Below are 24,233 nucleotides of genomic sequence, written 5' to 3' on the forward strand. Positions count from 1 at the left end.
CTAAGGCAAGGACTTGGGACCAGGCATTTGATTTAGGTGTGGGGACAATACGACCGGGCAGGAGGGAAGCAAGCCAAGAAAGGATGTGTTCATGGAAGGGGGATGACAGGGCCAGCGGCTTGGTCCCTCAGCAAGCCCTCTCAGAATTGTGGGGAACAAATCACAGAATTGTTCCACTGGTGATGAAGGGCGTCAGGGGGCCTTGCTCAGACTCCTTTCCCTCATCAGTCTTCTGTGGGAATGAGTGCCCAGGGGCCAAACATGGTGCTATTTGGATTTCATTATTATCTCATCAACACCCTATAATTGTGGAGTCCTGACCCTGTTTTCCAGATTAGGAATCTGGGATGCAGAAAAGATTAAGCAACTTGCTGAAAATCAAATAGTTAACAGGTAGCTGAGCTGGACTCGAAATCCAGTCTTGTCTCTTCCACTCTATGACACAACGTCATAAAAGCCACAGCATGTCCATTTTCCAGCACAGCTGGCACTCACTCCTCTCAGGGAGAGACACAGCCTGAGAGACGCGTGCACATTTCCAGCCTCTCTCCTAGCAAGGAAACCACATGGAGAGAGTTGCCCAAGATTGTTTTAATCTTCTTCCATCTACAGAAACATCTTCTAGGTCATAATCCACTAGCCATGTGAAATTTTTATCGCATCATCATCCATGGCTACTCCCACTCCAAATACCAGTTACTATGAAATTATGCCAGAACTTGGATCAAAGTATGGGGGGAAATTCAAGAAAAATTTTTATCTGATGAACTCATGGCAGAGAATCAAATTTCAGAGGGAGTTCCAGATTCTAGTATATTAAAAAACAATCTATAACTTTACTGTGAGGAGAGTACTTTATTAGAACAAATAAAACAGACTGAGCTCTGCTGGGACACAGGGGTCATGCTAATGTGTGAGCCAAGGAGAGTCTTTTCTTGCTTTAGTAGAAAAGATAATAATCTGCAAATCACTAGCATCTGAGGTTGGCTTGATTTAAAATGCACCTAGATATAGAAAAAGTTCCAGGAAATCACTGTATTTATAGCTTGCCTGCATTAGTCAGTGGAAAGGCTCTTGCTGCTCCCAAAATAATACTTGGGACGGCTCTGCATCCTCGCACTCTCACTAACATGAAGGCATGGCCCTCACCTGCTGTTCCGCAGGCTCCCCAGGAGGACGTCTCCTCTTCGAGGGGAGCAGACAGGCCCCTCCAGCCTTTCCACCTCCAGCCCAGCTGTGCAGCAGCTGGCTCAACAAAGTCCCAATCCCAGAAGCCCCAGCCTACCTGAAGGAGCCCTTGCCCTAGACACCCACACCAAATACCGAAGCATCAGTCAGATTTCAAAAGCAGAGCCCCTTAGCATTAAGCCCTACAGGACCCTCACTGGAAAGGTAAAATGCAGAAAACTGTGGCCAGGCATTGATCACCAAGATCCTTCACAGAAACGGCATAAGCATCTGAGGAAGTGACAGATGGCAATCTTGTATACAAATTATCATGAGGCAGAGAACAAAACCGCGGCCACACGCTCACTGGGCTGTCTGGGGTTGAAACATTTTCATCCTCTTGGTACAGAACTTCCTAAGTCTTGGTCCACAGCAAGTGTGGGCGAGGCTCCAGACACATGTGATACCTATCTGCCTAGAAATGCCTTCCCTCCCAAGAACACCACAGCACTGTGGAGACCTTCCCAGGACAGGAAATGGCCAGGTCTGCTCGTTCTCTGGACTCACAGAGGCCTCCGTGGCAGACACCCATCCACTGACTCCCACAGGAAAGGGAAGGGCTGGGGTGCAGAGGGCACTTCACCTGGCACACTGGGCTGGAAGACTTTATTCAGATCCAAGGAGGAGGCTCTGGAATGGGTTTTCTGTGGCCGCGGTGGCGGGGTGGGAGGGTCCTCGCCCCTTTTCATGGCCTCTTCTATGGAGGTGCTAGAATAAGATCTGCAGCAAAATAAGGGAAGGTCAGAAGGGAGACAGCAAAGCTTCACTCAGCGAAGTTGGGCTGAAACGGAAAATACCCACAGAAGTCAAAGTGGCTGCAAAGGCCTGGCAAGCGCCCGGAGCAGCCACGCGCTGTACTGGAGCTCAGATGCCACACCACCTGCAGCAAGCACCCAACCCCAACCCAGATCAGAACCTTCTTTAACCTCTTTGCTCTTATTACACCTTAACCAGAGGAAAAGCTTTCTGTAAATTCAAATCTGTTTCCATTGAAACTGTTAACAAGAATAACATGCTAACCCTTCCACTTAGGTCCTTCCATGCTTTAACAGAAGGGCTTCGCGGTATTAGCTGACTGCAGAACTTTTCTCCTGTTTACATGCAAATGTGATAACAGACACATATGGAACTGGGACAGACAGGCTGAAAGTAAGAATCAGATGTTCAACAGAATATGCCACAAATGAAATTCAGAGAAGGAAAATACACATCGAGCGGGTTGAAGGGTCTTGGTTGTCTTACCAAGAGAAACATGGGTTTGGGGAAATTTTCAAAGCTAAAGCCACCTCTTAACCTTCTCCCTCAATCTGTAACAAGGCAGGAGCAATTTCTGAGATTATAACTCCAATTAATGGCATTTAGTGAAAAGGGAACTAGGTCACTTGCTAGAGGTCACATAGCTAGAAAGTTGCTTGAATTTGATCCAAACTCCAGCCTCTCACTGTTTCTAAATTTCATTTTCAAAATGTTCTGATACTATGAGCCAGAGAAGAAAACTTCAGGCAGGAGTAACTAGACTATTTACTAGAGACCTACTTATTCTCTAAATTAATTCAACCCACTACATTAGTCCATTGCTTAGGAACAGGTTTGTGGATGAGTTCCCAATTTGATTTTCTAAGAAGTGGACGTGCATGTCTTACATCTGTTCTATTTAGCCTCTCGGCTAACTTCACGTCATAGAAGAAAATGACCTTTGAATCAGAGATGTATCCTAGAGACAGATTAACCTCAGAAAACCGTTCTTGGTATTTAGCTATTACAGTAGCGCTCATGAAATTAGAATCTATCAACTACTGTTAAGCAACTTCAATTCTTAGTAAAGCTGGTTTTGACGCGGCAAGTTTTTATCTTTCTAAATAAGTTCCTCAAGGTTTCTTTGTGGTAGTCGAGAGTTTTGTTTGTCATGCAAGGTTGCAATCTTTAATAAAGCCACCATAATGGCATGTGACATGCTCTGGGGTGGTCCCTGTAGCATAACTGGCAAGACAGGCAAGGCAAAGGCATGCAGGCGCTAGCAGGAAGAGGGCTCTGGTACTTTCAAGCAGAATAAAAGGGAACTGACAGAAAAGGACAACGGAGGTTTCAAATGCGAACTCTTGATTTAAAAAGGAAATGAGAGACCCTAGCTAGAAATAAAAAGAACTTTCTATGCTAGATATAGCTTTAGTGACATTTTTCACTCAAAAAGGAAAAATAATAACGTGTGTATAAATCATGTGCATGTGATCCTGTGGTGTGTGTATATATACACACATACAGTTGAGTACACTATCTCATACCACATCTTATTCCATTTTATTTCCATATATAACCTGTGTATTTACATTTTCATATGGAAAGTTAAATGAGTATCAAATAAGTAATACTATAAAACTATGACTGCAACCAATTAAAATATAAATGCAGGGAATCAACAAAATGATGAATATAATAGTGTCAGAAGGGTGATTTTCCCTCTTTCTCTTCCATTTCCACAATGCTTTATTATTCTAAAAAGGAAGATAAAAATAATTCAATTTTCTTGGTCTTGGTAAAGGCCCAGTAAGGAAGAGTGAAAATAAAAACATCCAAATTAGACCAAGAGAATAACATATAAAATTTAGCCAGAGATATTAATAATAGAATAAGTGACTGAGATTTTGTCATTTCACTTGCTTTGGGAAGGAAAGTCAGTAGAAGGAAAAACTGTGAGGTTCAATTTACAGTTAACATAGTACACATGAGCAGATTTCTGCTGTTCAGAAAAGGATTTTCCTACTACGAGGGCAGATAAATGTTACTATTCCTACTTTCTAAAGCCAGTACAGACTAATTTGTAAAAGACCCATTCATCCTTTAAAAACAGGATGAGTAAACATGGTGGCCATAGAGAGAAATAATGACTATACCTTTTTTTGGTAACAAAATGAATTGGTACGAATTGGTACTGTATCTATTATTTTTTTTAAATATGAACATATATAGCTGAACCTTCTATAAACAAGGAAACAAAACTCCAATCTGGAGAATCCAGACATAGAAGATAAACTAAGGGGGTAACTCTGTGATTTACAAGGAGACGAGATTTCCTTAAATGGCAGTATTTCAAGCATATAAAATATGGTCAGGTGTAAATTCACTTTCTCAGGAATGCATCTAGTAGCCAAAAAAGGAAAAAATTCACTAAGAGCTAAGGCAAAACTTAGAAAGCACACGCAGCGTCCTGTCTTCCACCGCAGTCTACTGGTGAAGAGTGGTCCCAATTCCATTCCCTTCTTTGAGGTTCTAGTAGGTCCATTAGTGTTTCTGTATTTCTCCTCGCTCCTCCTGCCTGCCGTCTGATGTCAACCACAGCACTGCCTTACTAGCTGTCGCTCTTCAACTAGTCTCTACTGATTTAAAAACTGTGAAGCTGAGAAGAGGCTCTAAGAGGATGCAACAGACATAAGCACTGCTTACCTGAAGCTCTGGGCCTCACTGAAATCGCCAAAGCATTTTCCTTCCCTACTCTAGATTTCACCACCCAGACTTCTTACTTTTTGGCGGTCACCTTGTCACGGTAGGAAATGTCAATGTTAGGTATCTTTTGTCCATATTTCCTTCTTTTCAAAGCTGCTTCCCCCTATTCATTATCAGCCCACAACAGGTAGCTCCTATCATACAGCCACTTCTTCACGTCACGTGACCAGAGAGCAGCAGCCCCATCTTCCCGCACAAAGAAACACAGAAACTAGTCTCCCCACACTGCGTTGTGCTGCAGGCTCCAGCCAGGCCCCTAGGGATGCAAGCACTCACTCAGAGCTTCAAGTCTAAGGGAAAAGGGGATTGTGGGTTGGGCTTTGGGTTGGAAGGTTTATTTCTGGTCAGGGACAGGGCACAAAGGGCATTAAAGCAGAAATTAAACAAATACTACCTGGATCTTGGTCTTGCTTTGAGACTGTTGGAATCCTTAGGAGTGGCTGAAACAAAGATTAGTTGTTGTTTGTTTGGGTTTCATGGCTGCAGTTAAACAGGTGTATAAGCAGCATGTGAGCTAGTACAGAACACATCAGTGGCTAAATCTGAGGTACAGGCATCTTTGTGGAGAACTTGACTGCTTCCACGTTTTCATGATTCTGTAATTTTATTTCTAAAGCTAAAGGCACAATCAACAGGAAAGAAAAAACAATACAGTTTTCCTTTTGTCAGAGCACTAGCTAAGAGGCCAATCTCAAATCTAAGTTGATTAATAAAGAAATTCCAGCCTAAAAAGACAACCCTCTCAAGAGGTTATTTATATAATGGGCTCAGACATGAAGGTTTCTTGGTCTATCGTAAGAGCCCAGTAATAGGTTTTGAACCAGTCTCCCCTAAAGGCTACCAAGAAATCTATTGGGCTACATATTTTAAGATTTTCTTAAAATACATTACCAGAAAAGCACGACCACAAGAAATCAAAGCTCCCACAATTAAGTTGACACGAGCTACGCAGCTTTTCCCATAAGAAAATATTCTTATGTCCCACATTTCTGTGACCAAATCATACAGAGAATATTATGGAGTTAAATCATTAAAACATTTTGTCAACCGTACAACTTTTCCTACTCCAATTTAAATCATAAACTAGCTTGTTCACTACCGACATGCATGGAGCCTGCTTTCCCATCATCGTTGTTGGGAGTAATGGGAAATATTTACAAAAACATTAATCCTCTTTTTATGTTTTCAATCCTCTATGAAAACAACTTTAGAAACCACTGGCTATGCTAAGGTTTTGCAAACATTGCAACTTTTTCATCATAAAATGTTACAAAAATTCATTAAAAAAAAACCTTGCTACTAACTAGGAACAAGAAGAAAATAGTTTGTATATTGTTTGCACAATTTTTTCCAGAAAGAAAATGTCTCGCTGCATTACCCCATCCTCTTTTACATTACTCCAAAGACAAAACCCCTCCTCGGTATGAAGCATGCTGGATTGATGATGAGCATTAAACTCCTGGGGGTAGAAAGCAGGGCAGAATGGGGGGCTGAGATGCTAACAAGGCACAAAGCAAGCCAGCAACACATACTCCCTTAGCTATGGTCAGTGGCACAAGAAAGGCACTTCTCCCAACCGAAGCATTCTGGCTTCTTGTGATGAGAACACAGGCAGCTTCCAACCTCAAACCGCTGAAAGGCCATCAGAGTCCTGGGAAGCACGGGAAGCCTGAGGAGTGCAGCATGAGCCCGGCCTCGCCCATCCTGTGCATTGGCACCTGCCCCTCCTGCAGAGCCCAGGAGGTGAGGAGAGCGGCCCTGGAGAGCCTCTCCCCCAGCCCAGCAGGCTGCCCCGGGGCTGGGCGGACGGTAGGACCCAACTCACCACAGGGCTGAGGGCTGCCCTCTGAGCAGGCCGCCCGCAGCCAGGTCCAGCTTCTCTCTCAGGCCCCACTGCCTTCCAGAAATACGAGGGCAGGAGAAGTCTTGGCCATGTTAAAAGACTATTCCCCGAACCAGACCGTGGTGACCGTTAATTCCTCTGTTCACTGCCATTATCTTTGTCTTCTTGCTGGGGTGGGAGTGGGTGTGGAAAGAGGGGTGAACCCTGCTAGTGAGAGATAGACAGACAGATGGGGTGAGGGGTGTGGCTGAGCAATGGAGACCAGGCCAGGAGTCCTGAGGCCTAGGGGCTCCTCCTGGCCATGACCCTAACTAGCTGTTACCTCTCTGAAACTCAGTTTCCTCACCTACAGAATGAAGAGAAAAATGCGGCTCCTTTCTCACACAGAGAGAGAAGGTGGTGAAGGTCCTTTAAAAAACCATGTTTTTTAGAATTGCAAAATATTACTGCTGAACAGTACTCCTAACTTTTCGAGTTTATAAATCTGGTCTCTAGGACAGCAAAGGAGGTGCAGGTTGGAGCGGGGCAGTGGAAGGAGAGAACTGCTCTACCCCGCCAGACCGCAGGTGGCCGCTGGCAGTGGGGCAACTGGAGAATCAGCACAGCCATCCGAAGACGATGGTGGGAGGGTGAACAGGCCTGACGCCATCTGTGAGACCTCGAGCCATACAGAAAACAATTGCCACCGTGCTGTGTGCCCTGTTGAATTAGGCTGGAATGTGACGTTAGCTAAGAAATCCATTTGATTCCACTAATATATACTGTTTCAGCAATGAAAGGGGTACGGGCATATGAGAAAAATACGTAACAAGGAGTACCTCCAATCCCTGATGACACAGTCCCACCCCACCTGCAACCCACCGCATCCTCTGCATCACCACCACTATCATCATCACCACCACTACCCAGTGCAGAAGGAAGAGCACCACTGGGAGATGCTCCTCCTTCGCCAGCAAAACAAGATCCCAGGCAGAGCTCAGTAAGTCTCCACAGGTTTCAGATGCGAAAAAGCTGGAGAAAACTGTTCTAGTTTAGTCTTCCATTAGCCTCCAAGCCCCTGAGAGTCAGACTCAGCACTTGGGGCATGCGAGTATCTGCAAAAATGGCAAGGACATGTTGTGTTGGAATCCAGGCAGAAGCCAACAGGCGGATCATAGCTTCTCGTTGAGCAGGGGAAGGGGAAGAAGAGTGACAACTTCCTAGAACACTCCAGGCATGCCATCTTTCCGGAAAACAGAAACAGGAGAAGAGGGCGAGCCTCAAGTTTAACTCTCCAGAAGGCAGCAACTCAACTGAGGTGAACTGTCCACATGGCCTGGACAGCCATCAGAATTAGAAACCACTACCTCAAAATTCTAGAGTCTCCTGCTAGGAATGCAAACACTCCCCAGTAAAGGGGATATTAAATACATTTTCCAATGAGGGATTCCCTCAAATCCACTCTAGAAAAAAGAACAGAGGGAAGAATGAAACACAAACCACCCAGCATGCTGCCAGGCAGAATGGAAACTAAGTCAGATAGACTTCACATACTGCAGCACACCCTGATAGGTTCTGGCTGGTGACGCCGCGCCCTATTCAATGAAGGAATGTTCAAAATGACTTCTAAAGCTCATTCTCGAGAACACGTAATGCTCATGGAAAAAATAGGAAGCATTATTAGCCTCAAAGGCTGTTGGAGAAGCACAATTTAACTCTCCAAATTTAAGTAACTAGTAAAATAACACAAACTTTACAAACACTAGGACGCATCCACTTTAGCTCCAGAATTAGAGTTGGAAAGAACTGATCTCAGATGTTTGTCCCACACAAATAAAGCATTTCTCCTATGATGAAGGAACCCGAATCAGTTCCAAAAGCCAAAACTAGGCCTGAGAACTCCTACCACTCTTGGAGTCGTAGTTGATCTATATTCTTAATTTTCTATTTCTTAACATCGCTTTCTAGAGGTAGTGGTTCCCAAAATAGGCTGCACATCAGAATCACCTGGAGGGAGGGGTGCCTAAAAATACAGGTTCTTAGGCCTCATCACTGAAATCAATCATATATTCTCATTCATATTCATTCTCACTCCCTCTGCCTCTCCCTCCCCCTCCTTCTCTCTCCCTTCTTCACTCCCTCTCCCCTAACTCATTCCTCTACCTCTACCACTCTCTTTTAAACCTTTAATGAACCTGGTGTTTGGGAAATATTGTACTATATAGCATATGCCCCAATGTTATATTGACACCTTTATTTCAACTTTAAACAAAGGAAACCTGGATGATAGCTAGTTAACCAAAACAAACATGATTTACTTATTAAATATAAAGAGAAAGAACAATAAAAGAAAATGCAGCAACTCCTTTCATGTTCTCACAACCAGAGCACCAAACAGTAATGCCATCCCTAGCCAGCTTGTTTTGAACCAGGTCCATTTTGGTTCAATGATGACTCCATCAACGAAGCTGAGGACACAGGTCCAGCCATCTCCACAGTTCACAGACGTTCTGATTCTCCAAAAACCTGGGCAAACACAACTTTTATTTTTCTCCTTGGAATCCATTCCATGTATAAGCACACTGACTTGCCTCCCTGGTGGTGAAGTATAACAAAAATATTTGAGATCTTTACTTTGAAAATGGAACACTGCACCTGGGAGCTCCTGGTGATCTACCCCATCAGCTCCTTACCCAGAAACCACAATGGCTTGTTGAAATCTTCCCAACTCCAAACCTTCTTAGTTTTACACTTAGTAACAATGAGACCCTAAATTTAAACTGAGAGATACTTTTGGTGAAATGTAAATTCAGAACTTAAGAAGAAATCACCCTCTTCTCATACGTAAAAAGAAGGAAGGGATAAAAAAGAAACCAAAAGGTTGCCTTACAGTAAAACACAAGACAAATATTTGGAGAGAAACATATTCACAGGTGAATCAGTCTTCTCACTGAGACTATGGGTGTTTTTATATTGGAAATAATTACATAAAAATATATTAAATCAGTTTTCTCCTACCTGAATCCTCAGAAATGTCCTTCGGTAAGGCTTCATCTGTAGCACTTGTCAAAGCTAACAGTGTTTTGTTTTTAAAGAACAAGAGAGAGAAAGAAAAAAGAAAAAAAAAAACTATAAAATTTTACTTCTGAGGCACATTACATTAAAACAAAGAATTCCTAGTCAACACTTACAAAAACAGTGTTACAAATCTCTAAGTTGCTATAGCACCTACTAAAACAATAAAAACCTCCTAAAGTATGATAACAGGTTCTCCTACAGAGAACAAAGCGATGTTTTCAATGTTCCAGAGAGAGTGCCTCTAGTGGCTAGGAGGAATATTACCAGGAAGTATCAAATACACCCTTTCATTCCTTGCATCCATACCAAAGACAACAGGATCTCTCTGGGAGTGAGTCAGGCTTTAGTATTTTTAGAGCTTGCCAGGTTATTTAAATGGGTAGTCAAGGGTAAGTAAGACCCACTATTAAAGAGACTGATCAGAGTACTTGCTGCTACAGACAATGTCCAGTTCTGCCTGTCTCTCCTATGCAAATATTTAAATAGAGAGCATTTAATTATTGTTTCCTAATGGGAAATGTATTTTTCATGTTTAACTCCCAAAGTTGCATCTATGGCAGGCCTCGACAATAAAAACTGAAATAGCCTCACCGACTTTCAGTCCCTTCAGAAAAGCCTTTCATTAATGGGTAGTGAATCAATATCAGATAACAGAAGGAACACTGGCTTGAGAATTAGAATATCTTGATTCTTACCTCTGCTCTTTTCCTTACTATGCAAATGTTTCATTCTCCTGAACTTGAGTTTACTCATCTCTAAATTTTAGGTGATAAAACATACCAGCCTCCATTAATACGGTGTATGAGGAGGGACCTGATAGATTATAAAGCATTGTATATGGGCGTGGAGGTGGGGGGAGCCTCCTCCTGCTCTTCTAGAAATTCCCAGGCCACCTCATCTCTGTGCCCTGTGCTGGCCATAACATGGATACTGTGCTGCACTGCTCTCACCCGCCCAGTAAGATAGGCAAATTGTTGCTGGGCTCCACATCATAGCCCCAGACCAACAAAGTCACAGAAAATAAAGCCTAGGGACAGAAAGTCTCTCCAGAAGATAACTTCCGCAAGGATTAGACCTGTGTAAAAACGTGCATTTATACTGAGGTTCTGGGATCACATCAGCCAACACAAGATGTTATGCTCTCAAATCTTGCAGTTTCCAGTCACTTCATAATTAGCACAACCAGATTCCAATGTCAGGTGTCAGAGTAGCCTGAGGGTCAGCAGTGAGCAAGGGGCCAATGAGGTGAAGAGCTTTGGACACTCAAGCTCTTGTTACCACCTTATGAACTATAGTTCTGTGACAACAATTTGAACTACTTAATCCATCCAAATACGTTCATCTACTGAAAAATGTCCTCATATGCTCTAGAAGCCAGCCATTCTAAAAGAAGTAGATTAAGAAATATAGATAAAATATCCCTAAAGGGAGAAAACTCATTTTCATACCTTGTTTGTCATCACCGGTCACATCTTGGGTAGGGGCAGGAAAGTCAGCCATATCTTTAACAGACAGCTTCTTGGAAAAGAAAAGCAAGTTAATTATATGGGTTGGAATGGAAATTAAGTGATGTGCAGTGTATGATGAAAATGTTTTTAAAAGCTATATATCTTGCCAATATTTCTGTCTTCAATAAACCCTGACATTTAATACTATTTTATTTTTTTAGGTTTCTAGTGAGGAGTAAGTTAATTTGTATTGAAAACTTACATACACAGAGGAAAATAATGTATGAGATTGAGGCATATGTATAAACCACACATTGTATCTGAATCTGTGTGGGATACATCCAGAGCATCATGTAGCATTTGCCCATTCAGTGGAGAACAAACCTGTGTTCTAGTACTTTTTCACAGGCAGAGAGAGGTTCTGACAAGTGACCCCATAATGTGGGTATTTACCAGGATGTGATATGCACAGGGTGTTCACCCTGATTCAAATAGCCTCCTGGCCATAAAATAAGAGAATTTTACTGGTGAGCAGAACAAAATTTTCTGCTAACTCACTTATAGAAGTCTTCACTTATACTAGTAAGATGAATACCCAAATTGGTCAGGTATTGATTAGTTTAAAATTCTGTTTAAAATCTACTAACTATAATTGCTTATAAACTCTCAACTAACATGTACTCTATCCTCTGATAAGATTAAAGGCTAATACATATTCATGTTTGATATATATATATATATATAAACAAATTCCAGAAAGATATATACAAATTGAAGGGTTATTGGGTAGGTAGAGGATACGGATTAAGAGGAGGTGTCACTATTGCTTTTTGATAGTCTTTTTATTTTAAACATATTCAAAAAATCAAATAAAGATAAATTTTAAAACTTAAAGAAGTAGAGTAAATTCCTGGAGCTATCTGGTGCTCCAAAAGGTTAAATGGTTTACCTCTCAGGATCTGAACAGCCCAAGAGAGATAAGCAATACCTCTGCTTTCAAACTGTTTGAAAGAATGGAGTTACAATACTGCTTGGTGGTAACCTGATCTAGGGTTTAACAATGCTCAGGCAAGTCATTCTTGGCATTGCAATGAAGCCTCCAGACGTAATTTAGAACAGAGAATGTATCTTCAACTGTACCTTTCTTTCATTTTCTTGTCCTACCTGGATTATAAACCAGATCCTTAGCAGAATAAAATAATTTAGGAGTAGAAAATATAAATAAAAAGAAATCCAAAAGAACACTATTGAAAGAAATTTTTAAAATCTAAATAAATGGAAAGACATCCCACGCTCATGGGTCAGGAAACTTAATACTGGTAAGATGGTAATACTCCCTAAATTCATCTACATATTTGATGCAATCCTTGCATTTTTGCAGAATTTGACCAGCTGGTCCTAAATTTCATATAAAAATGCAAGGAGCCCAGAATAACAAAAATGTTCTTAAAAAAGAAGAACAAAGTTGAAGGATTCACACTTCCCAAATTCAAAACTTACCAAAAAGTTACAGTAATCAAGGCAGTACAGCACTCACATAATGACAGACATATAGATCAGTTGAAAAGAATTGAGAATCCACAAATAAGTTCTCACATTTACAGTCAACTAATTGTCAACAAGGGTGCAAAACAATTCAGTAGGAGAAAAATTTTTTTTCAGTAAATGATGCTGGAACAACTCAATATTCATATACAAAAGAATGAAGTTGGACCTTTTCTTCACAGCATACACAAAAATTAACTCAAAATGGATCACAGACCTAAATGAAAGGCCTAGAACTATAAAACTCTTAGGAGAAAGCACAGGAATATATCTTCATGATCCTGTATTAGGCAATAGTTTCTTCACTATGACACCAAAAGCACAGGCAACAAAAGAAAAAAGTAGATAAATTAAACTTCATCAAAATACAAAAACATTTGTGTTACAAAGGACACTACCCAAGGAAGGGAAAAAACAAAGAGAAAATACTCTCAAATTATATATCTAATAAGGGATTTATATCCAGAATACATAAAGAACACTTACAACTCAATAATAAACAACCTAGTTTATAAATGAACAAAGGATTTGAATAGATATTTCACCAAAGAAGGTATACAAATGACTAATAAGCACGTAAAAAGATGCTCAGTATCAGTTGTCATTAGGAAATTCAAATCAAAACCACAATGAGATACCACTTCACTCCCACAAGGATGCCTAAAATCAAAAAGACAGATAGTAGCAAGTGTTAACAAGGATGTTAACCCTCATACATGGCTAGTAGGGGAATGTAAAATGGTGCAGGTACTTTGGAAAGTAGTTTGATAGTTTCTCAAAAAGTTAAACACAAGTTACAATATGATGCAACAATTCCACTCCTAGGTATATACTCAAGAGAGCTGAAAACATATGTCTACACAAACACTTGCACATGAACATTCACAGCAGCATTTTTTTCTAGCAGCCCAAAAGTGGAAGCAACCCAAATGTCCATTAGCTGAAGAATGAACAAACAAAATGTGGTATATCAATACAATGGAATGCTATTCAGCAATAAAAAGGAATGAAGCACTGACACCTACTACAAACTGAATGAACTTTAAAACATTATACAAAGTTAGTTCTCATCACAAGGAAAAAAAGTTTTTTCTAATTCTTTAATGTTGTGTCTATGTGAAACGATACATGTTCACTAAACTTATCACAGTAATCACTTCAAGATGTGTATAAGTCAAATCACTTTGCTGAACACCTTAAACTTATACAGTGCTATATGTTAACTGAATCTCAATAAAACTAGAAGAACAAAAAAACAAACATTATACTAAGTAAAAGAAGCCTGTCATAAAAGACCACATAGTATGTGATTCTATTTATATGAAATGCCCAGAATAAGTAAATCCAGAGACAGGAAATAGCTTCGTGATTACTAGAAGCCAGGGGAAGAGGGGAATAGTAAATGACTGTTAATGGCTACAGGCTTTCTTTTTGGAGTGAAGATGTTCTAAAATTAGACTATAGTGATGGTTCCACAACCGTTAATATACTAAAAACCACTGAACTACATACTTTAGATGAGTATGGTATGTGAATTACATCTCAATAAGCCTGTTTACAAAAGAAAGATCTACTAATCTAAGAAACACTGCTGAAGAGGAGTATAGGTGAAATTACAATCTTTAATTCTTAATGGAAATAAGTACATGATTAACAGCCCTGCTGTCTTTAGACAAAGATGTACTTCTGAGGAAACTTCTCACGACCTGAATCAGCTACAGCTCCATTCACAACAAACACCTACGCGGAGTCATCCCTCATAGGGCTGGTACCAAGATCTATTTAAATTCCATGCATCCATTCCTGAGAGATTAAAAGACTGGTACAAAGAAGAATGAATTAAACAGTTTAGAAAAACATGAAATATATAATCATTAGCTACTAAAATCTGATCTATACTTTTTGAATGTCCAAACCATCAATTAACCTCATTACTTTGCCCCTGAATTGTGTTTATTATATCATTATCTAAACATACCCCACACCCCAAAAAATAAGTTTTATTGGGAAAGAGTGTTTTGTGTGTTTTTCTTTTGCTTTCTTGTTTGAATGGGTCAAAGCAAAGACTAGGTAGCTTTTAACCCACATCACCACACTCCCAGAGGAGTCAGTTAAAGTACAGGTGTCCCTCAGTATCTGCAGGGGATTGGTTCCACGATCTTCCATAGACACCAAAATCCATGGATGCTTGTGTAAAATGGTGCAGTATTTTCATATAACCTATGCACATCCTCCCACATACTTTAAATCATCTCTAGATTACTTATAATACCTAATACAATGCAAATGCTATGTAAATAGTTGTCAGCATGCAGCAAATTCAAGTTTTGCGTACTGAAACTTTTAGGAACATTTTCCCCCTAATATTTGCCTTCCACGGCTGGTTCAATCTTCAGACTTCATAGCCACTTGTATATTTGCTCCTTTCTTTTTAGACAGATGATAAATGACTACATGGGGGGAAAGCCACATGAGTCAGTAATTAATTTCTCCCCCCCAAAAAATGATGTGACTTCTGTGACTTCTATCATTTGTCTCTGTTGGAATGGCAAAGACCATCGATATCATGGCAAGTTGGAATAAAACATTTAACTAGAAAGAATAAGAATTATGAGATTTTTAATAAAACACCTAAAACATCATAATTTTACACAAGCAAGGGGATCCAAAGCAAAAACAAAACAAAACAAAATAAAGAAACAAACAAACAGAACAAAATAGGGCAACTGCCTAAGAGTTGTACAGATGTCTGTCCTGATCTGACAAACTTCTCTGGACACTGTCAACAACCCGAGTCTACCGAGGGCTATGAAAAATGGCTAATATCTTATCTGCTTCACCATCATACGCACTCTATAGAAAAAGAAACTGAAAACGCCAAAACTCTTCAAATGCACATCTATCACTCCTCCTGAAATCACTTTCTCTCTTTCCCACGAATAGAAATCTGCTGAGGAAAGCAACATGGAGGCTGCAAGCCCAAGAAAGAGAAGCAGGGAGGCCAAGAGAGATGTTACAAGAGGGAGAACTACAGAAGTAGGCATGATTGGCTCGGAGAGGAGCCGAGGATGGCATCCACAACACACGCTATAGGCATGAGAGCCTCATGGGAAAGAATAAACAATCACACAGTTAGTTGCAAGACATTTTTTTAAACTGCCTGTATCCTGCCTTGACTTCTATCATCTTGCAATGGTTAGAGGAGTGTAACAGGAGCCTGTGAATAAACCTCCATTTATTAAACATTTCCAGATTTTTTGCAGGATGGGAAGAGCAGATATCTTAAGTAGACATCACAGGAATCATAACGGTGATGATGATGATGATAGTACTGATATTAACAACAGCTATAATGACCTCCAGGTACTGATGCAGACTTCACACCTAAGGACCACTAAGCACTCAGCTAAGCCCTGCATCTATGACCCAGCATTATGGGAATTTCTCTTGGGGAATCAACCAAATCAATCTTCATTTGGTCCAAAAACTAAAAACCCTGTGAGGAAAGGCAGTTTTGAATGTGATTTCGGGCCCTCACATTTAGTTCTCAAACCTCCTCTCAAAACTATTCTGATTCATTATACCAGGTTAATACTCAGCTACTTAAAATACAACTTTACCATGTTTACTTCAGAACTAAAGCTTGGTTCAAGTAAATAACCTGGCTCACATTTTTCTGGCTTAGTTTGGCTATACACAAATTTCACCTCTAGAAGATCAAGAGACTACTTTACTTATTTCACCAAATCTAGTTTTAGGGGGGAAAGGGTGGGAAAAAGATAACTATAGATGTGCCTGGTATCCAGATTTGAAATGCTGAGCTTCAAAGCAAGTACTAAGTATGAAGAGAAAATGTTATGAAAGCAGATTTTCCAGAGTTTGTAAAGAACAGAGGCTAATGGATTTTATTGTACACATGTCCCTACTTATTAACATCTGAAGATCTTTTACCTCCATCCGATTCAAGTCACGGGGTTGTTGGTTTGCTGGCATTGACTCCGAATAAGAATCAAACAACGTACATTCCCACTTGGGCTTAGGAAAGGCTAAGAAGAAACAAAAAGAATACATAAGAGTACATACTATAGTCAGAGTGGTCATTGTTTCCTATCAGCTTTTCTGTGCCTACTAAATATATCAAGGAAATTAGCCAGCTCCGAAATACTAGTGATGGCACTAATCACGCGGAGGCAGTATTTTAAGTTCTTTACACATACAACCTGGTACTTCACTCATCCCCATTTTACACGTGATGAGACTAAGGAGCAAGGAAGTTAAGCACCTTACTCAAGGTCATAGAGCCAGCAAATAAAGAGCAGGGACATGAACGGCCAGCAGTCCTACAGGCAGGTCCCTGCCTTCAGCCTTTCACGTTTTAACATAGTCGTCATTTTCCACATGAACCATCACTACCACAATACTTCAGTTTTAAGTATGCTACTAGAAAGATTTTTAAACGGCAGCAACTATGGTGATAGTTTTAATACCATATACATTAACTGAGAAAATACTTCATTTTAGCTATTACTATTGGAAATAGACAAGATTCTACATGTATCGAAGAAAACTTTATGAAATACTCATTTCTTTTGGTTAGCAGGAATAACAAAAATAAAAGCACAAGTTCTTGCTGATTTCCAGCAGTGAAATAAGCATTACACTATGGGTTTCTTCCAACACAGTACAGGGACAGGGGCTGTCAGATGGGTGGCTGAATGGATCAGCGTAAGAAAAGCCATGCTACTGAGTAAGCTAACACACTGAGCACTCACACTATTTCCTAAAATCAGATTCTGTTTCATCACTTTTGTCACGAAGTAAGTTTACAAAAAATATCTCAGCAATTAGAAAATTTATCAATATTCCAAACAGGAAAAGCAGTTTGTGGTAGACAATAAACAGCAGCTACAAATCAAATTTGTCAAGACCAACTACTAAGAAATCAAAATTTTAATGCCATGTTTAAAAAATTTTTTGAATCAAGTATTAAAAATAGATCAGCATTGTTTTTAATCTTTTCTCACCCTCTCATCCCCATCAGAGTTTGAAATGCCAACTCCCCTCTGGGTAAAGTACTGGCCACTAAGTAAGAGCAATCACATGCAACAGAGTACAAGTACCTTAAATTGTTCATCTGCTTACTCGGGTCTGAATTTCACTGATAGCAGGTGGGGCAAACCTCGGGCCCTGGTGAGGTGATCTTTCTGAGTATACCTGGTGGTCTCAAGCTTTCCCTGGTAAAAACTCAGCAAAACACTTTTCCAAGCATGCACCGTTCCTCAATTCACCCCAAGAGCAGTTTTAACCAAGAAAAGACTTCTCTTTCTAGTTTACCTATCAGTGATCTGACTAGAATTATATGACTAATGCTTTATCATGAGGGGTTCTTGCTGTGTAGAAAGCTAAGAATTTCAAAAACTACAAATGACATCAATTAACTGCTAAATCTCTCTCCTGCATGTCCCCATCTCTCCACCCCCACCGTCACTTCCCCAGTGCTAGCCTCCCACGGCTCCAGACTGGACTGCTGCCATAACCTGCTCTTCTGGTTTCCACCCTCGACCCTCAAAACCTGCTCGCTGGTCGACAACCAGCATGATCATTTCAAACACCAAATCTGATTGTGTCACTTTCCTGCTTAAAACACATCAACATCACTGCCCGTGATGTGTTTGTTCCCCACCTTGCTCTTTAGCCTCACCCCAGCCCCTCCAGCCACTGCTCCCTGTGAACTTTACATGAGTCCCCAGCTCCCAGTGCCCTCTCAGGGAGGGCCTCTGCAGCGCACCTGCTGTCCCCTCTGCCAGGAGCCTACGCTTCCCCGTTCTTCACTTGCAGCCCTTAGCTCATCCTTCTCGTCTCAGCAAAAACTTTTAAGGAAGTCTCCTCCGTAAAGTGCTGTGTCCTCTGACCACAGCTGGACTTCCGTTCAGAGCACCTCTCTCTGGCTCCAATTACCGGTACAGGACTTTAGCTCAGGTCCTCTAACTGCCGGCAAGTTCCATGATGGTAGGAACGCTCTTTTATACAGCATTCCAACCACAGAGAGTAACACGGGGCCTCTCACACAGTAAGTAACAAATAGATATTTCTAACAAACTATAGGTAAAAATCAATACCAGAATCCACCCAGTCACCTAGATATGAAAATAACAAAAGCCCAGGGGTAAGCCACCAAATTATACAACTTTTCCTTCCAACTCTGCCCTTTAATTTTCACCATTAGGGGAAAATATCAGATACAACAATTCCTGTTTCATTATTTTCTTGAAAATAGGCTTATTTGTGACTGCATGATGGTATCAATCAAATTTATATTCTTCACCAATCCTGTCAAAAATTTGATTATGGCCTCTCGCTTCCTGGCCTTTGGAGACAGTCCACACTCAGTCTATGGAGCATCTACTTTTACTTTAAACTAAGCACCCAACCCCGCACCTTGTGGCCTGTCTCTCGCCTTCTGAAATGGCCTGCATTCTGTCTATGGAGTGTACATCTCTCTGAATAAATCGACTTTTACTCAAAAAAAAACTGGATTAGATTTTTTTAAAGGCTCCATATAGATCACCTAGAAAAATGCTGGAACAAGATAAGAGCTAAACTTCTTAAAAAGCCAAATAGCATACCATAAGAATGAACCCCAAAAATGAACAGGACCACTCATATTTTGCAAAGTCTAAAAGTACAAAGAAGACCTAAATAGCTCTGGCCATTTTCCTGAGCCATATACAAAACAAACAAACAAACAAACAAAACATGCATGATAAAGCATTTAAAAGTTAACTACTAAAACTTGAGGATTTGCCTAAAATATACTGTCACTGAGTTTGATGGGGTCTTATGAGGTCTCTCATGTTTTTGGTTAGAATTGTATAATTGTTATTTAAGATTAATCCCACAAGCTCTAGAAATGATGTGCAATTCTTGTTTAATCGAAGGGGATGTGATGGATCCTTTGGCTGTTTCTATATAAATGCATGCTGACAACCTCCATAAAAGGCCAAGTAGAAAAAAAAAGGCCAAGAAGAAAGAGAGGCTTCATTCCAAATGAAGGGAGATGCCCCCTGACAGAGATTCTATTTTTTAGACTCCCCTCTACTGCATAATCAAGGCAAAAGCAGCCATTTGAGGCAGTAAAGGAATCAATAAGTTACTTCTCTTTTATTAAAACACTTTTTGCTCAGAGTATTCAGATTTTTAAAAAATTTATTAGTGACTTTTGAAATAGTCCATGAAACATCTGAACACCTAGAAAGTGACTTCTCAAACAAGGAGGCATGACACCTGGCATAAGTTCCAAGGCCATAGTGCATCAGAAGAAGAAAACAGAATTAATCAAAATGGAAAGCTAAGTGTGGGAAAAGGAGATAAAGTTACCCAGGACTTTCCCCAGGGCTTGCAAGAGGGAGAGTGAGTGTATTAAATACAACTAAAGAGCCCAGGAGCAGACCTTGGCCCTTTCGTCAGCTGTCCATCTCCATTAGGGAGAGACAAAGCCCCACGTGACCTCGCTCCTAGAAGAGAGGGTTCCTGGACGAGCCTGCACTAACTTGGTTATGGGGTCTTTATGGCTAATGACATTTTCTTTAGACACTGCTCCCTTTTGCCAATAATCAATAGCTAAGCTCTCATGTTTCAGAGACCCTCCCTAAAAAGTGGGGGCTGATACAAATGTTTGACTCACCATGACTCTTTCCTATCCAAAGGATCTGGGGATAACTGTTTTAATAACGAGAAAGACAAAGAGAGTTCTATTCCAACTTTCTGGTGTGCTAGAATGTTCTGTATCTTTATCTGATTGCAGTTACATGGGTATATAAATATGGAAAAAGTCGAGTGTACATTTAAGATTACAACCCTTCACACCTATCAACTGCATGCAATTTTTAAACTTTTTCATTAGGTGTAAGAGTCCTAGTTCATTCCACTGCCCAAGGCCACTTGGGCACACTGGGACATGCGTAAAGTCACCACTTGGCTCTACAGAAAGATCGTCCTCTTCATTTTTTATCAGCTGGGGGTTCAGTAGTTGCCTACTCCACAATTTTCATGAAAGGGTAAGTGACCTTGGTTCTAGTCCATCCAGAGAGTACTAGAAGCATCTGGAAACCATTTTAAGAAACAGAAGTTTCTTATAAGGTCTGTATGGAAAATGCCTAAGGTTTAGGATCTATGATGAGGCCTTACCTGCTTGCAGGTACTCCGGCTGCAGAGTTGGAGGCAGGCCCTCAGGCAGTGGGTAGCCATTCTTCCGGGCCACAATGAGATGAAACGCAGCACAAAACTCAGGCAGGGTCAGGGCTCCATCGCAGTCAGCATCACTAAGTTCCCTAAACATAGCAGATGTCATGAGTTCCTAACACAGTGTTAGAGGAAAACTTACTCAGCCTCAAACATGCAAACACAACTCCCAGGCTCTCTGGTGGGGGCTCTGCAGGGTCCCCAAACCCATATAAAATCTCAGGGGGCCATATGGAGGAAGCAAAATTGACAGCACTGTCGTGAGTAGCACTTTATAAATAAAAAATTTAAATTCTTCAGGTTTTCTCTTAGATCTATATTACAACAGAGTACACAAGACAAAAAAGCATAGCACAAAAACAAAAATGATGCCCAGAATTGCACAGTTAGTTGACACTCATTCGTTGTGTGAAAAGCTCTGGCCTTGGTGCTCAAAACAGTCAGACAAAGGGCTGGCCCTGGCCCCGGCCCTTTTACCGTTGTGCTGGCCAACAGATAATTCAGTTACCCGAGCTCAGATACAAGCGCTTCATTTTTCAGCTGTAAGAAAAAACCTTGAACGTTTCAAGTCACATAAATGTATCAAAAATTTGCGTGAGAATTCCCTCCTGGGAAAATACAAGTAAGCTTAATAAATACTGGTTGAATTATGTTTTCAGATAAAACTAGCAACTAGGGAAGGTTGGAATCAGATAAGATGGAAAGGAAGAAAGGGAGAGCCTTGAAAAGGCTTATCTTCACTTCACCCATTGTTTCCCATGGAAAAGCACAGACCTATTTGCCAACGTAACTAAGACCCCATGAGCTTAGTCTCTTAGGTGCAGAGACAAGTCTACTTGTGTTAGGACAAGTAGAGGAAGGAGACATACACTATCAGAGTAGAAAGGGGTTACTATTTAAAAAAAAAAAAAAACTATGGAAGGTAAGCTCCGTAACTTTCCTTTACACCCTTCACATCCTCCTCCCCCACCATGAATATTTAGAAAGCACCAGCTCCCCAGGGTGAGGAGCCAGGGAACTGTTCCAAACCTGGATGGAGAGAATACTATAGAGCTTACATGGATATGTCTCTACAAAAAGATAGGATCCCTCATGCCAATGTTAAGACTGGAAATTCTGCCAAAATAGATTATATTCTTTACAAAATGAAAATTTCTCTTTTTTTCCTAGCTTTAAAGCCTAATAAGGCTTGTTGTTCAAAAAACTATGCTGGAATATATTGCTGTAGAACCTAAATTCAGCTCAGAATCCCACATACATCGGCATTCACAAATGTCAATGGAATAGATTTCCAGTAAGATGCACAAAACATAACAAGCAATTTTAAAGTCTATTATAATTTTTTTAAATCCTCATGAAAAAAAGTTTTACTTAAATATTCCAATGCTTTAATTATATATATATAGCAGCATGGTCTCATGGTCTCCCATCCAGTCTTGAGGAAGACTAGCCCACACGCAGCCAGGAGTCTACAGACGCCCTGAGCATTTTCATAAATGCAAACAGAGCCATCTGGACCATCCGGCATAGCCCTTCTGGAGCTGGGGACATAGCCAGCACGGCAGCAAGGCGCAGCGCACACCACAGCTGTAAGTCTGAACTAGGGTCCAGCTGATAAACACCAGCCAAATTTACAAAGCTTGGAGGCAGCTAGAATAGTCAAATTTAACTCAATTCCAAAACACTTGTGGACCTGCTGTTCACCTGGCCTCATAAAATATTACAAAGAATAGCTTCTCAAGGTTCTCTGGTTACTGGCATCACATCAAGTAGAAAAATCGGAAAATAAAATACACAAGGTGGGGGAGGGTGTAGCTCAGTGGTAGAGCGCATACTTAGCATGTACAAGGTCCTGGATTCAATCCCCAGCATCTCCATTAAAAGAAATAATTAATAAATAAACCTAATTACCTCCCTAACTGAAAAAAAAAATTAAAAAAAAAAAATACACCGGCTGCAGATTCTCATACATTCACACAACTGCTTAGACTGAAAAGGGATCTAGATGAGAATAATAATTAGGAAATTACCTTTAAAATAAGAGCTAATACAGTGCACGATATGTGCCAGACACTGTTCACTGTGCTTTTCATATAATAACATATTTATACTTCATAGCAACAGAAATCTAAGTTCTATTCATTCTCTTAGTCTGTTTAAAACAATATTCAAAAGATTAGAGTTTTAAAATGCAAAAATAGGAGCTACGGGATGGCTATGTATAACAGTATGATACTATGTGCCATTAATTGTACTTACCATATATAGGAGAGTTCTGGAATGGAAAGCTTTGATTTGGTGAAGAAGTTCTTGGCCACAGAACCTGTAAAGAGCCATTATTTAAATAAATCATTAATTACTTATCTAGAGCAGCTTTTATATTTCTATGAAAATGAATCACCATTTTTTTCATTCAGCAATTCCTACCATATAATCACATATCTAACATTTATTCATCAAAGCAATTACAAATCACATGTCTAAAAACAACATATGAACAGCTTTTTAAAGACTATGTAATTTAGAATAGGGCAAAAGAAGCAATAACATAATAGCTATAATGACATGAAAACTATATAAATTCCTTCTTCGTTTTTCCGAAAATCTGCAAAATTTACTAAAATTTCAAAAGATATAAATCAAAATTATTAAAGTAAAAATCTGTCGAGCACTTTTAATGAAAGGATGCAAAAGTAAGACACAATCATGGGAGAAAGGGGAGCAAAAATAAGAAGACTAACACCATTAAGTTCATCATACTAGAGATAAGACAAACATCTTGGGAAAGAGTTTTGGTGAGATTTAAGAGTTCTTGGTGGCTCTTCAAGAATCACATCCAGGAACCTCTTACTACTTTTTATATTCACTGCAAATTTACCAATATCAATGGAAATCAGATAATCATTCCATTTTACGTGTTACATACCTGCAAGTCCCAAATGCACTTAAAATGTTTAGACTCAATCCTTATTTAGATTGAATTTCCTTTACTTTCAGCTCTCAAAACACCTTCACAATTCAAAAGCCTCAATTCTAACACAAAGAATAGTCAAATCAAAGCCCCAAGGTCTACTCTAAAGTGATAAATTCAAAGGTCTTTCCTTAGTAATCACAGGTCTTCTAACTAGCCATAAAACAATGGATTATAATGGACCCTAAAGCAGGCTTATTTTCCTTTGATAGATTAAGGATCAAAGGCAAAGTGCCCTATAAACCAGTGAGCCTTCTCCCCAAAAGCATCCTAGAAATAATGCTGACATAAGACTGCTGGTCTTTAATGCAGCCACCTTGTCAAATACTTGTCAGAAATTTCTTGAAAGCCTATTTACCAGCTATTTTATAGATATAAAGGCATTCTCCCCTCATTTCAT

At 40.1% G+C, this 24,233-nt stretch overlaps 1 protein-coding gene across 6 annotated transcripts in view; it reads right to left on the bottom strand.

Moving 5' to 3' along the window:
- Positions 1 to 24,233, bottom strand: part of REPS2 (RALBP1 associated Eps domain containing 2) — a 208,303-nt gene that overhangs the window by 86,097 nt on the left and 97,973 nt on the right. For 3 of the 6 annotated variants that reach the window (XM_031445822.2, XM_031445821.2, XM_064483373.1), the window contains exons 7-13: positions 23,122 to 23,185; positions 20,809 to 20,951; positions 16,573 to 16,667; positions 11,077 to 11,146; positions 9,569 to 9,622; positions 5,123 to 5,168; positions 1,811 to 1,947 (exon numbers count right to left, since the gene is read on the bottom strand). In XM_031445822.2, coding sequence (XP_031301682.2) covers positions 1,811 to 1,947; positions 5,123 to 5,168; positions 9,569 to 9,622; positions 11,077 to 11,146; positions 16,573 to 16,667; positions 20,809 to 20,951; positions 23,122 to 23,185 — 609 coding nt within the window. The remainder of the gene's footprint in view (positions 1 to 1,810; positions 1,948 to 5,122; positions 5,169 to 9,568; positions 9,623 to 11,076; positions 11,147 to 16,572; positions 16,668 to 20,808; positions 20,952 to 23,121; positions 23,186 to 24,233) is intronic. The other 3 variants (XM_064483372.1, XM_064483371.1, XM_064483370.1) reach the window with 2 other exon arrangements.

The sequence above is a fragment of the Camelus dromedarius genome, chromosome X, assembly GCF_036321535.1.
Source record: "Camelus dromedarius isolate mCamDro1 chromosome X, mCamDro1.pat, whole genome shotgun sequence".
Taxonomy (NCBI): domain Eukaryota; kingdom Metazoa; phylum Chordata; class Mammalia; order Artiodactyla; family Camelidae; genus Camelus; species Camelus dromedarius.